Source organism: Podarcis pityusensis (genome assembly GCF_964106645.2).
Source record: "Podarcis pityusensis genome assembly, chromosome: 1".
Classification (NCBI taxonomy): Eukaryota; Metazoa; Chordata; class Lepidosauria; order Squamata; family Lacertidae; genus Podarcis; species Podarcis pityusensis.
This window is the reverse complement of record NC_138028.1, coordinates 94264213-94276463: the sequence shown is the minus strand read 5'-3', so window position 1 is coordinate 94276463 and position 12251 is coordinate 94264213. Positions and strand designations below refer to the sequence as shown.

Below are 12251 nucleotides of genomic sequence, written 5' to 3'. Positions count from 1 at the left end.
ATAAAATTAGTGTCTTGTGTGTTCTTCATTAGGCAGATTCTAGGTTAAAAGCCCTTAATGCAACATTCAGAGTGAAAAACCCAGACAGGTAAGTGTGTTGTGTGTGTTTTTAGTTTGTGTTGCAATTGGGAGTTACAGTTAATGTGTAAATATTTTTTATTTGCTTACAAGGCCGCCTTCTTGTTGATATACACTCTGATTTGGTTTGGTTTGGTTTGGTTTATTACATTTCTATGCCGCTTTTCATTCAGATGAATCCCAAAGTGGCTTACAAACAATAAATAACAATAATATGATAGAACATAATAGAACATCATAAGTACAGGATAAATCATACAGAATAATTAAAAATAGCAATAGTATAGTAATAGTATAGTAGTCTATAACAAAGCAACAACTAGAACAAGCCAATCATCACAATTAAAGCAAAAGTCATATGATTAACAAATCAATATGGCATTTATAATCTATAAAAAAATATTAACAACATTAACAAAATAGCAAGCAAAAGATGAACTAAGCACTGTTAAGTTCATACACACACTCTCCCCACCCCCATGACTGGAGGGTAGGGCAAGGCAGGTGGAAAAAGGCATTACCAGGTGGCCAATGCTGAGTCTCTCACCACTCACAGCTGTTCCTTGGGCTGGAGATGTCTCTCTCCCTTCACTCTTGGTTTATTGACCCTATCTCCAAAGAGCACCCAATGTAAATTTGAAAAGTGATCCTCATTCCCTTTCCCAAATCCCTTGGGCTTCTTCTCTGCCCTCTCCCAACTCTTTAAAAGAGTGTTGTTGTTCTTTTTGTTTATATACAGAAAATGCTCCTGCATCGCAGTAATAATTTCCTACACATGCATCTCTCCCTTTCCTCCCTTGACATATGTCCACCCAATGATAACTGTAAGCAGATAGGCTTTCTAAATGTCATAGTATGTCATTGAGATGATCACAGTATATCTACTAATAAATCCTTATGCTTTCCCAAAGTAAAGGGGAAAACCCAGGGGTGAAAGGAATAATGTGGTAATGATGCAGCTGGAAGCCCAACTTTTGCTTTATTGTGAATAGAGTATAGAGCATGCAAAAATATGTAAGTGCAAGTGGTGTGCTGATCATTGGCCATACTGTTTGGGGCTGACGGAGAGCTAGAGTCACAGCAGCATTTGGAGGGCCACAGGTTCCCCACCCTTGTCCTATCCCTACTGGGAGTAAGCCCAATTCAATTCCATTGGACTTCTGAGTATACATGTATAGGGTGGTGCTGTAAAGCTCTTACAAATTTGATATTTTTTCAAGGGTGATTTTGGGAGCCCCTCATTTATGCTGTAACTCAGTATTCAAATGACTTCATGACTAGTTAAAATGATCTCTCACAAATACAACCAACAAATACAAAACATAACTTTCCCTTCTGCTTTATGGTTTGGTGACTGGCTATGGCTCTATTTCTTTCCATGTCTTTTGCAGAGGAAGTAGACTTTGAGGAGAAGGGCTTGGGAATTTTGACTGGTAAAAAGATGAAATGTTGTCGTAACTAAAATATTTTCAGCTAGAGTCTTTTTGATTTAATAATTTGAAACTGATTTCTAACGAGCATTTCAAAATATTAGCTGTTGCTGTTGTTCTTGAACTAAGCACAGAGCTCTTTCTGTCCTAAGCAATGACTAAGAGGGATGATGAAAATGTTGTGGCCTGCTGATGGAAAGTAAAGAATATCTCAGTGATGCATTAATTAAACTCTTTTCTTGTATCATAATCCCTCTCTTTCCCTCACAGTCACTCACAGTTTAAAACAAAATTTGCCAAGCTCAAAGCTTTTAGTTAGTTTCCTATACAACTCCAGCAGCTACTTTCCAAAAAGCAAATGCAGAACATGGCAACATATTGCATGATGAAATTAGTGTCTCTGCTTGTGTTGGCTGAACCATGTGCTGATAAAGGCAGTGCTCTCTAATTCCCTTCAATTCCCTAGACCACTTTTACATTTATTTCAGCCATGCTTGCTTACTCTTTTTCAGTTCTCTTTGTCCCCTGTTGCTATAAGAATGGGAAATTGGACTGTAGTTAGTCCTTTCCCTTATATTTCAAATGCTGGCAAAAACCCAAAATCAACAAACTCCAACTGAGGGGAGAATTCTCTCATTTTTCTGATATATTAATCTTGCACGTGGTTAACAGTAATGGTAGCTATTTTCAGGCAATGAGAATCATTTGTTTAGTGTGGAGACAGATGTGGAATTGTTTTAGAACAGTAGGGCTAGCTATACAGTATTTTCACTGAGTTCCGTACAAACATACAGTGTTCTTTCATGGGCATGTAGCTGAAAGCTGGTACTAGATAGCACCTGTGACATCAACCACACACTCCTTCCTCCCCCATCCCATACCCAAAAGTCACAAAGTCTATGCCTTTGCTAAAGTTCGGGCCTTGTCATGTTCCTGATGATGGGGCCTACCTCTCATCCTTTATTTTTGGCAACTTTTCCCATAGCAGTGTGGCCTCCGGCTTTAGATTGGAACAGGGAGTTGCTGGTCTGTGTTGGATGTGCCCCTGAGACTTCTGCACTTAACCCTCTATGTCTCTTCTTCTCCCCTCTCCTGCTGCAGTTGGCTTTGAAAAAAGTTTTCTGTTGAATACTTTTTTCAAGCCTAATTGCAGTGTAGGTTGGGTAGAATCTTGACAGGTTGTGCAGCTGAAGAAAGCACTGCTGTGATAGATAACATTTCCTGTGGTTCCTGAAACCTTTGGATTTTGTTGGAGCGTGCTGTGGCAGTATTTACAGATGCACTGTAAGCCCTTCCTTGCCATAGCTGAGTAAGTTGAGGGAAGGGATGAAATCAGTAGTAGCAAGAGTCAAAACAAGCCCATGTCGAACTGAGTCTAAATTTTGAAGGACTCTGCACTCATGAATGTGTGCTAGCAAAAATAAATTTTGAGACTTCTTTTTTGAGAGTTCCAGCAACACTACTTCTGACTGCTCTTAAATTCTTACATCTGCCTGCACCCTTAAAATACTCATTTTGCTGAGACGCAGTTGCACTTTGAAAACAGCTAACTTGCCCAAGCTAACTATCTTTCAGCAATTTTTATTAACTGTGTTTGCTCCAAGAAGCATTCCACAGTCAGCACTACTTGGGGAAGAGTCTGATCCCCCCCCCTTTCTTAATGTGGTCATTATCTACAGAACCGTACCAAAAGCACTTCTGAAAAAGGGTTTAAGAAGGGCCAATTTTTTTCTGTTGATAGCTGATTTTTATGTTTCTGTATTTTTTAACTGAATTCACCATGTTGTGAATGTGTAGCCCTTGCTTTGCACTGGTAGCTTAAGTCAGTGTATTGTTTTCCATCTGTCTCAAACTGCTGAGGTTTGTGCTTGAAATGTAATATTGCGCCTAAATGAGGGTACTACATTTCATTCCAGCATCTCTTTGTCCAAATAAATTGTTTTACAAGCTGACCAAATGGAATACTGAACAGGCTAGTAGTTAAACCCAAGGCCTCGTTTTGCTCAACCAGCTCTTCCTTGCATTAATAAGAGTTCTGCCAAATCCTTACTTTAGCTGATGACTGCTACTTCAGGAAGCTAGAGATAATTCTACTTAAACAAGTCAATCTTTTCCTTAAACTGTTCCATTCTGAAGCTGTCATACAGTTTATGGCAGTTTGTGTTCCTGATTGCTAATGATCTGCTATCTGTTTTTGCATTCCCAGGAGATTTACAGAACTTAAACACTACAGTGATGAGCTGCAGTCTGTCATATCACACCTTCTGAGAGTCAGAGCTGTAAGTGTTTCCTCCTTGGATTCTAATGGAGAGTAACATTTATCAACATTGGTTAAAGTACAATAAAAGAATCCATCTATCCCTTGTTGATGTGCAGCTGATTTGATTGTAGTGCTGGGTTTTGGAAGTGGCCATTTATTTTTCTAAAAAATGTGCCTTTGTTTTGTGTCCCAGAATTCAAGAAATAGCAAGAGGTTGGAAGAACAAACACATTTTTAAGTGTGGTTCTCTGATGTGAGGGGTAAAAAAAACCAGGAACAATTTCACAAATTAAAAAAATGGTGCTCAAAAATAGGACGCCCCTTGGGAGGTGTGGCTAGTCAAATACTTCTTTTTGTGTTTCCCAGTTAGATTATTATGGGTCCCACCCCCGCACCCCACATATCCATTGTACTGTGTATAGTGGTCAACCTCTTAGATTTGCTTTGATCCCTCCCATAAGAACATCAGACTGTGCTGTGAGCGCATGTGCCCATTTTTCTTCTTTAGCTTGTTGTGGGGCTGGGGAGAAGATTTATTTCAGAATAAACCTCTGCCTTGTGTTTGGGAGTGATGTAAGGAATTGTTTGGTCCCATAAGAATATACATTGGTTTAAGTGTAGGGTCTGAAAAATTAAATATACAATTGCTGACCTACTTAAGGCAGTAACTAATAAAGCAATTCTGTTAGCACAAGGACTTCTGGTTGTGCAACAGAACTTCCCCTCCTATCCCGATTGCCCCTTAATCTGTTTTCAGGTTTCCCTCAACCCTCCAGAGCAAATTTGGGAAGGATGCTAACAGTACTACTTGGTTGTATTCTGCCCATAGTCTCCATGTTGTCTGTTTCTGTCTTAGGCTGTTTATTAGGGACTAGTAAGGAGCTGATATAATTCTGTTATTCCAGAAAGCTCAGTTTGTCTTGAAAGTGAGCCAGACTTCAGTGCTGGGCATATTGTCAAAAATTACAATTAAGGCTGGCAAAAAACTCACACCTGATACATTACAGAAGAGTCAGCAACTATTTTGCAAATGCCATCATATCCCGTCCTGATATCCTTACATTTGGAGGCCATTGACCATTTGGATAACATTGTAATTCATTTAAAAAAAAAAAATTGACAAGATTTTCTATTAATGGTGTCTTAAACCAAACAAAGCAGGCATGATGTAAAAGAATATAGTTTGGTGGATCATGATGGGATTGGAACAATGAAGAGAAAGCAATTCAAATAAGCATTTTCTTGTTTGGGTAGAGACCAACAAGAGAAGAGAAAATAAAATTCTTGCCCCCTGGTATTTTATTAATGTAATTCAGGCTAGCATTCCAGAAGGAAAAAGTGGAATAGAGCTTTGTTAATGTGGATATCTTATATGGCACACTTTTCCTAGAATGCTTCAATTAAATAATGTCTGGAAAAACTGACCACTGCTTGCTTGCTTTAGAGAGTGGCAGATCGGCTGTATGGTGTGTACAAAGTCCATGGGAATTATGGAAGAGTTTTCAGGTAAGATATGAAAGCAATTTACCCCTTGATTGAGTGAGATTTTATTCCCACATCTCCAATTCATATTGGACAAAATCAGCTATAAAAAACAAAACTATAAAACAACTTTTTAAAACAGGAAAGCAGTAGATAAACAGTCAAGAGGTGGTGAGGGGAGACAGACAGTGAAGTTTTTAGCTGGTATCAGAATAAAAGTTGGGGCGGGGGGGGGAATGGAGCTCCTGTCGTTGGGAGATTCACATCCTAAGCATCTTCACACCACAGAAGGCTCCTTTCTCACATGAAACCTGTTGGAGGGAAGTGACTAGTGGGTGCTTCACTTCCAGGGCTAATAGAAGCTTGGCCAAAGGTGGAGTGGGGGCGTTGTTCATGTTGTGGTCTCAGTCCTGATCAGGTTTTCTCCCTGTGACTGTTAACACCACTTAAAAAGCTTGTAATATAACATCAATGTGTTTAGTATCGCATGCAATTTAGTCTTTAAAAACTCTGTGTTTTGCTCTTGTCAGTAAATGTTGCCGAAAAGCATCTCTAACACCTTTTTAATCGAGTTCAACAAAATACGTTGCTACTTCCAATCCGAGGGTACAAACTGCAAACTGGGCTAGAGCTGAAGTCTCAGGAATCAAAAGAAAAAGTTTCATGACTGCAGAAGGCTAAGAACCACTGCTACTTAAGTGTCTTTTGTTGCCTCCCAGCTATCAAGAAAAGGGAAGCAAGAGGTAGCTTATTAGCAGATCCCCTTTGCAGTACTTTGCCTGTACCTTATTCTGTGCAAAGCCTGGGAGAAAGTCCAGCCACACTGTGACATCATGAAACGTGACTAGGGAGCATGAACCTTTTGATCACATTGCATGTGACTTAAATGACAGGTGACTTTTTAGTACTGTAAGAAACCAACCACCATCATGACAATTTCCAAGATGATCTATATTTAGTTGTTTCAAGAGCTGACTGAAGCAATAAGCTTTTGTGATTTGTATGCCTGATTGTGAACTTAACTTGGCCATCTTACTGGAAAATTAAAGAATCTGATTCTGCTTTTTGTGTTCTGCAGCTGGCACATTTAATCCACTAGGCTAATTGATTGCAGATGTGCATCTCTGATTTTAGAACTCTAAACTGTATCAGTAGTACTCCTGTAATTATGCTAGATAGAACACAAGATGAACTGCACGTTAGTTTTTGGAGTGCTTGGTTTCTTTGCAAGATTTCTGTAGGTTTTCAGTAATCTTACTAAAAATGTTATTGAGATTTTAGCATAAAACAACATACCAAAATAATATAAGACGTTAAGAAAATATTACTGAAACTCATGGACAGTAGACACAATGTTGCCAAAAAATAACAGACTATATTTGGTGAAGGGTTGATTTAGTAGAGCTGAAAGGCAAGTGCCATCTTTGTTTTAAAATGCTGCTATGGATCTGCTGATAACAAATAGACACAATCAAACTCCATCAAAGTATGTTTCAGGCTATGGATGAGAAAATATTTCTTTTTAAAATTAAAGCTTTATTCAGTAGGAAATTTAGTAATAATATAAAGGTGAGAAAGAGTGCTTCTCCCCCAACTTTTGGGAAGTCATTTGTTTTTAAGTGTAGTAAAATGACGTGGTGATGCTTTCCAGTTTTAAATGTTCAAACAAGCTTCTTTTGGGGGCCTTAAACTGTTGGGAGTGCTTAAAAGTCATATTTTACATGTGGTGTTTAAGATAGGATAGCATATCTTATAACAGACTTTCAAATTTTGCATTCAGAACTACTGCTTGCTCGGAGGAAGTACAGCAGTTTAGCCAAGTATAACTTGGAGGTTTCTCCATATAGATACCACCTGGGGAGAGACTACATACAGGATGCAGCTTATTAACTTTCTCACCCTTCATGTGTTATGTTGTTTCTTATTTAAAGGTTTTTTTCCTTTTCTTTTTTGTCTCTAGTGAATGGAGTGCAATAGAGAAGGAGATGGGGGATGGGCTGCAGAGTGCTGGCCATCACATGGATGTGTAAGTATTGACTATCTGAGAGTTGATGGAATCCAGATGGACACATTAAGAAGGGGTGCATGTGTAGGAAAATGTAGTTTTGAGAAGATGGTGTGTTTTGAAAAATAGCACTGTAGGCTGTTCAGTATTTCATTGGCTTTAGCTTTGGACTGCTTCAGAATCTGTTGCATTAAGTAGCCCAAGGAATCCCTGGTGACTTAAAAAGGATTTCTTTTTATTATTATTTTGAAACTATAGAAGAAGTTGGAAACGCTTCCAGAGTTTCCTTTAAGCTACTATGCCAGAAACTGGTAGAATGAAACCTGATGTTCTCCATTTGTTTGACAGCAGTAGCTGTTCCATAGATACTATATAACTTTATGGGTTTGTTTTTTTAAAAGTCACATCTATTTATTGCCTGAATTTTTAAATGGGTTCTGTAGGATATTTAAAATCTGAGGAATTTTCAGTTATCCTAATATGTTGCAGTTTAAAGCCCTACTTGACTCAGGCCCCAGGTATCTGAAAGACTGCCTCTTACCCTACAGATTTGGGTGATGAGATTGGCAGAGGGTGCCCTCTTGGTAGTTCCTCCATCCTCAGTGGCTGGAGACCTGTGAGAGAGCATTCTTTGTGGTAGCCCCTGAGCTGTGGAATTCCCTCCCAACAGTGGTGTGTCTGGCACCTTCACCGTACAGCTTCCAGTGAATGTTCTTTACCTTGACCGTTGATATCTGACGTGTATATTGTCATAAATTATACATCTATTTTTAGGACCCACCTTTTTGTGATTGAAAGTTGTTTTTAACTATTTAAATATTGTGTTTCAATGGTGTAACTCACCTGGGATCTTATGGTGGTCTTAGGGATCTTAATGTAAAATCATCATCATCATCATCATGAACAACAACATCATTTAGGCAGAGCTATCAACATGTTTATTTTGCATTGATCAGTACAGGAAGGTAAAACTTGAAGCTTATTCTCTCTCATTCTGAAGCCAGTGGGACTTAAAATGGTGTAACTCTGCTTAAGCAGCCAGCAGGGGCTTTGACCATAATGGTGATGGAAGGGGTTGGGGGCTGCGGGCTGCTTTTCTCTCTGGCTGTCTTTGCATCTGTAATGCCTGGAAACCAAGAGTGACAGTTGAGGCTCTCAGGAAGCCAGAGCCTGCTTATCAAAGTTAGCTGATCCTCCATCTCAAGGATTATAGTTTCAAGACGTATTCTTTTATTGAGAGCCAGTGTGGTGTAGTGGTTAAGAGCGGTAGTCTCGTAATCTGGGGAACCGGGTTTGATTCCCCGCTCCTCCACATGCAGCTGCTGGGTGACCTTGGGCCAGTCACACTTCTTTGAAGTCTCTCAGCCCCACTCACCTCACAAGAGTGTTTGTTGTGGGGGAGGAAGGGAAAGGAGAATGTTAGCCGCTTTGAGACTCCTGAAGGGGAGTGAAAGGCGGGATATCAACTCCAAACTCTTCTTCTTCTTTTTCTTCTTCTTCTTCTTCTTCTTCTTCTTCTTCTTCTTCAGTATTCTTTTAAGTGTCTTCAACATTTTGCATCCTGGAAAGCACTGGAGAAGCTTTTTCAAATTGGCAGAACACCATCCCCTTTCTGGCTGTACTGCAACATTTCTTAAAGTTATTTGGTATAATAGTATTTGATCAGTAGGTGAGCACCAAAATTCTTCTCCTGCTTTATTGGCTACCTAACATAATGTAATAGTTGTCTTGTAAAATTCAGTTCGTATCTTTTATTTCATATTTTTAGCTGCCTGTTTGACTGAAGAGTGACAGTCAACTACTCTAACCTATTTTATTGGGTTTCCCTCCCTTGCAATAAAACTGCTTTCTTTTTAGCAGGAAATATGTTACTAATATAAGATTTATCATTTTATTGTAGCAATGGCTTGGAAGGCTTTTAAGGAGCATTTCTCACAAGTGCCTTTTCAATATATTTTGTTGTTGTGAGAAATATGTCTCTTGACTAGTACATAATTATTTTACAACACTGATGAAGTTTCAGGGGCTCTTTTATCTGTTATGCTCTCTTTTGGTAGGTATGCAGCTTCAATTGATGATATACTAGAAGAGGAAGAACATTATGCAGACCAGCTGAAAGAATATCTCTTCTATGCAGAAGCTCTTCGGTAAGCATATTAGCATAATTTCTATGATGATTCTAGTTATGTTTAAAGCATTGCAGTTGAGCACATTTGTAAACAGTTTACAAACGTAAAAGATTATTGTGCAGGAAATTCTGGAACAAGTTGCTTTCTCAGCCTTTTCTCCAGATCTGTTTGTGATAGGGAAATAATGGGGCTCACAAAAAAGGGGTTGTATGCGATGTGACAGAGGTGCATATGGCTGTAAAAGTGAGTTGAAAGCAACATTGAGAGAACAGTTCTCCCTAGCATGTAAATTGGATCAGTAATGCATTAATAATGATGATGGGATTATTAAAATTCAGGCTAGATGTTGGTTAGGATGTGTATTAAAAATCTGATTTAAACAGTTGCACATGAATCTCTTTTATTGAATTATTTTTAGAGCTGTTTGCAGGAAGCATGAACTTCTTCAGTATGAATTGGAAATGGCTGCTCAGGATCTGACATCGAAGAAGCAGCAATGTGAGGAATTGGCGACGGGAGTAAGCCTGGTTTCATTTTTTTTCCACTTTCCTTTCCAAAATCTAGAATTGGAGAAAGCCAGGTTCTTACACTAAATGGCATTAATGTATTGCTTGCTGACAGGAGACTTGTGAAGGGTCTTACTCAAGTTGTAGATCTTAGTAATTTATTTCACAGCGATTTATGCTGTTCATGCAAAACTTCTGTGTGGAAAATGTATGTGTTGACCACAAGGGTGTGTTACATGCTGCTCGATAAAGTGCAGTTTTTTAACTTAGAGGGAGGCAGGAGAGAGAGGGAGAAACTTTTTACTTTCAGACATTTTAAAATATTATCGAACAACTTCCCTTGTTCAGTGGACTGGGAGGCACCCAGTGAATTTGGATAAACAGGAGTGTTCTGTGTACTTGGTGGTATTGACATCGGCATAGTTTATCTCATTAGCAAGATTTTGAGAATGCTTAGTACTGCATTCAGAATACTATTATGGATAGCTCTATTTGTCTAACAGCATATATGTTTGTGGTGATTGTGAGAATGGAGTTGATCATTTGAGTAAGTCAAAGGGGCATGAAGCTGTTTGTTTGGAATTTAATCACATTTTAAAAAAACTGTTATGGAAGGGATGTGTGTCGGGGAGGAATAGAAAGGAAGATATAAGCCATGGGAAATATTACATTTATTGTAAATCATAAGTATGTATGATATAATCTCCTTTTAATTACTAGTTTTTATCCCTTACCTGTTTTAAGTCTTATGTATTCAGTTTATCCATATGTTTTATCATATGCTGGTCTGTGACCAAAATAAAGTTTGATACTGGTACTCCATGACCCTACCAGGAATAGAGCAGTGTGTAAAAAAATAAAACACTAAGACTGAAATCTTGCATATGGTTACTTAAATCTTTCTGAAACAAATGGAGTAGCTTAACTCCCTTTTAACCTAAACATTCAGCTATAAACATGGACTACTGAAAGAGGAGTACTTATAATCAAAATTCAGTAATAGTTTTTTTAGAGTTGGAGCCACTGTTTCATTGGTTCATTTCACAGAATCCTCTGAACCATTATTTGGAGGACTGGGGACTTGCTCTATGCTTCTCTTTCTTTCCCTGTTTCTCATCTTTATTTCTGCTTAACGTTAGTTTGCCAAGCTAGCCTAATTCGTCCAACTATAGTTGCTCAGAAATGGAGCAGGCAGTTGGCTCCAGGGATGGGAATGTGTAAGCCGGCAGTATATTCTTGGTCTGAGTTGTACCATGCTGCATTAAGTAAAGATAAATAGTTAAAAATAAATAAATCTTGATTTAGGTTTAACAGTCTGTCTCTTTTAGACAGTGTGAGATCCAACATGGTGTCATTGTTAGGAGTGTCTGACTTGAATGAGGGAGGTTCTAATTCCCCCTTGGCTGTGAAGAGCACTAGGTGTCCTTGGGGGCAGTCAGCCTAAACTGCTTCACAGGGTGGCTGTGAGGAAATCAGGGTTTGGAAGAACCAAATTTGTCACTGAGCTCTTTGAAAGACAGCTGGGATAAAAATAGAATACATTTTATATGCAGCTTAATATTTTGAAATTATGTGTGCCATATAAGCTTTCCTTATCCATGTATTTGGACACCTTCCCCTCCAGAAAAGCAAATTTCCTAGAATACATGTTTACTGTTTTCAGACTGTAAGAACATTCTCCTTGAAGGGAATGACCAGCAAGCTGTTTGGCCAGGAAACCCCAGAACAAAGAGAAGCAAAGATAAAAGTGCTCGAAGAACAGATACGTGATGGAGAGGAGCAGCTCAAAGCAAAGAATTTAGAAAGCCGGTAACTGTTGATCATGTTTAAAGAAAATGTAGATGTGAAAATCATATTTGTGCAAGCTGACAGTATGCTGCCAGCATCTGACTATCTTTGGAAACTTTGGTTATCTGTTAAATGCTAAATACGAGGGAAGCAGCTATCTGGGATCTGTCACACAACTTTTATATATTTCTGGTGTTTATGAGTTTTTGCAAAATCTTTCACTTGCAAAAAGAACATATTCAGTATTAGTCAGAGTAGCCCTATTGAATAGTATGACTTTCATTGGCTATCACTCCATATTCTTAGCTACTGCTCGTGAGAGAAAGCTGAACACTTTCAAAGCATGTTTCTTGGTTTATTGTGTGTGTTCTATTAAGATAGTAATACGTTTAGCAGGCTGGCTTCTCTGTCACAGAGCAGAATACAAACATAATGCTTCTTCACACTGAGAAAACTTGGTAACTAAAAAAATCCCTTTGAGATTTTATAGAAAGCATAGGTAGCTTCCAATTAAGGTTAGATTTATCAGCAGGCTACTTGTGAACAAACAGAATGATCTTTTGCTAGGAACAA

At 38.6% G+C, this 12251-nt stretch overlaps 1 protein-coding gene across 1 annotated transcript in view; it reads left to right on the top strand.

Annotated features, from left to right (window-relative positions):
* The window catches only part of SNX4 (sorting nexin 4), a gene marked incomplete at its 5' end in the record, with an annotated part of 35849 nt that overhangs the window by 18791 nt on the left and 4807 nt on the right, over positions 1-12251 (top strand). Inside the window, 7 exons of the mRNA XM_081008437.1 lie at positions 33-88; positions 3715-3787; positions 5213-5274; positions 7211-7276; positions 9313-9402; positions 9803-9902; positions 11554-11699. Coding sequence (XP_080864563.1) covers positions 33-88; positions 3715-3787; positions 5213-5274; positions 7211-7276; positions 9313-9402; positions 9803-9902; positions 11554-11699 — 593 coding nt within the window. The remainder of the gene's footprint in view (positions 1-32; positions 89-3714; positions 3788-5212; positions 5275-7210; positions 7277-9312; positions 9403-9802; positions 9903-11553; positions 11700-12251) is intronic.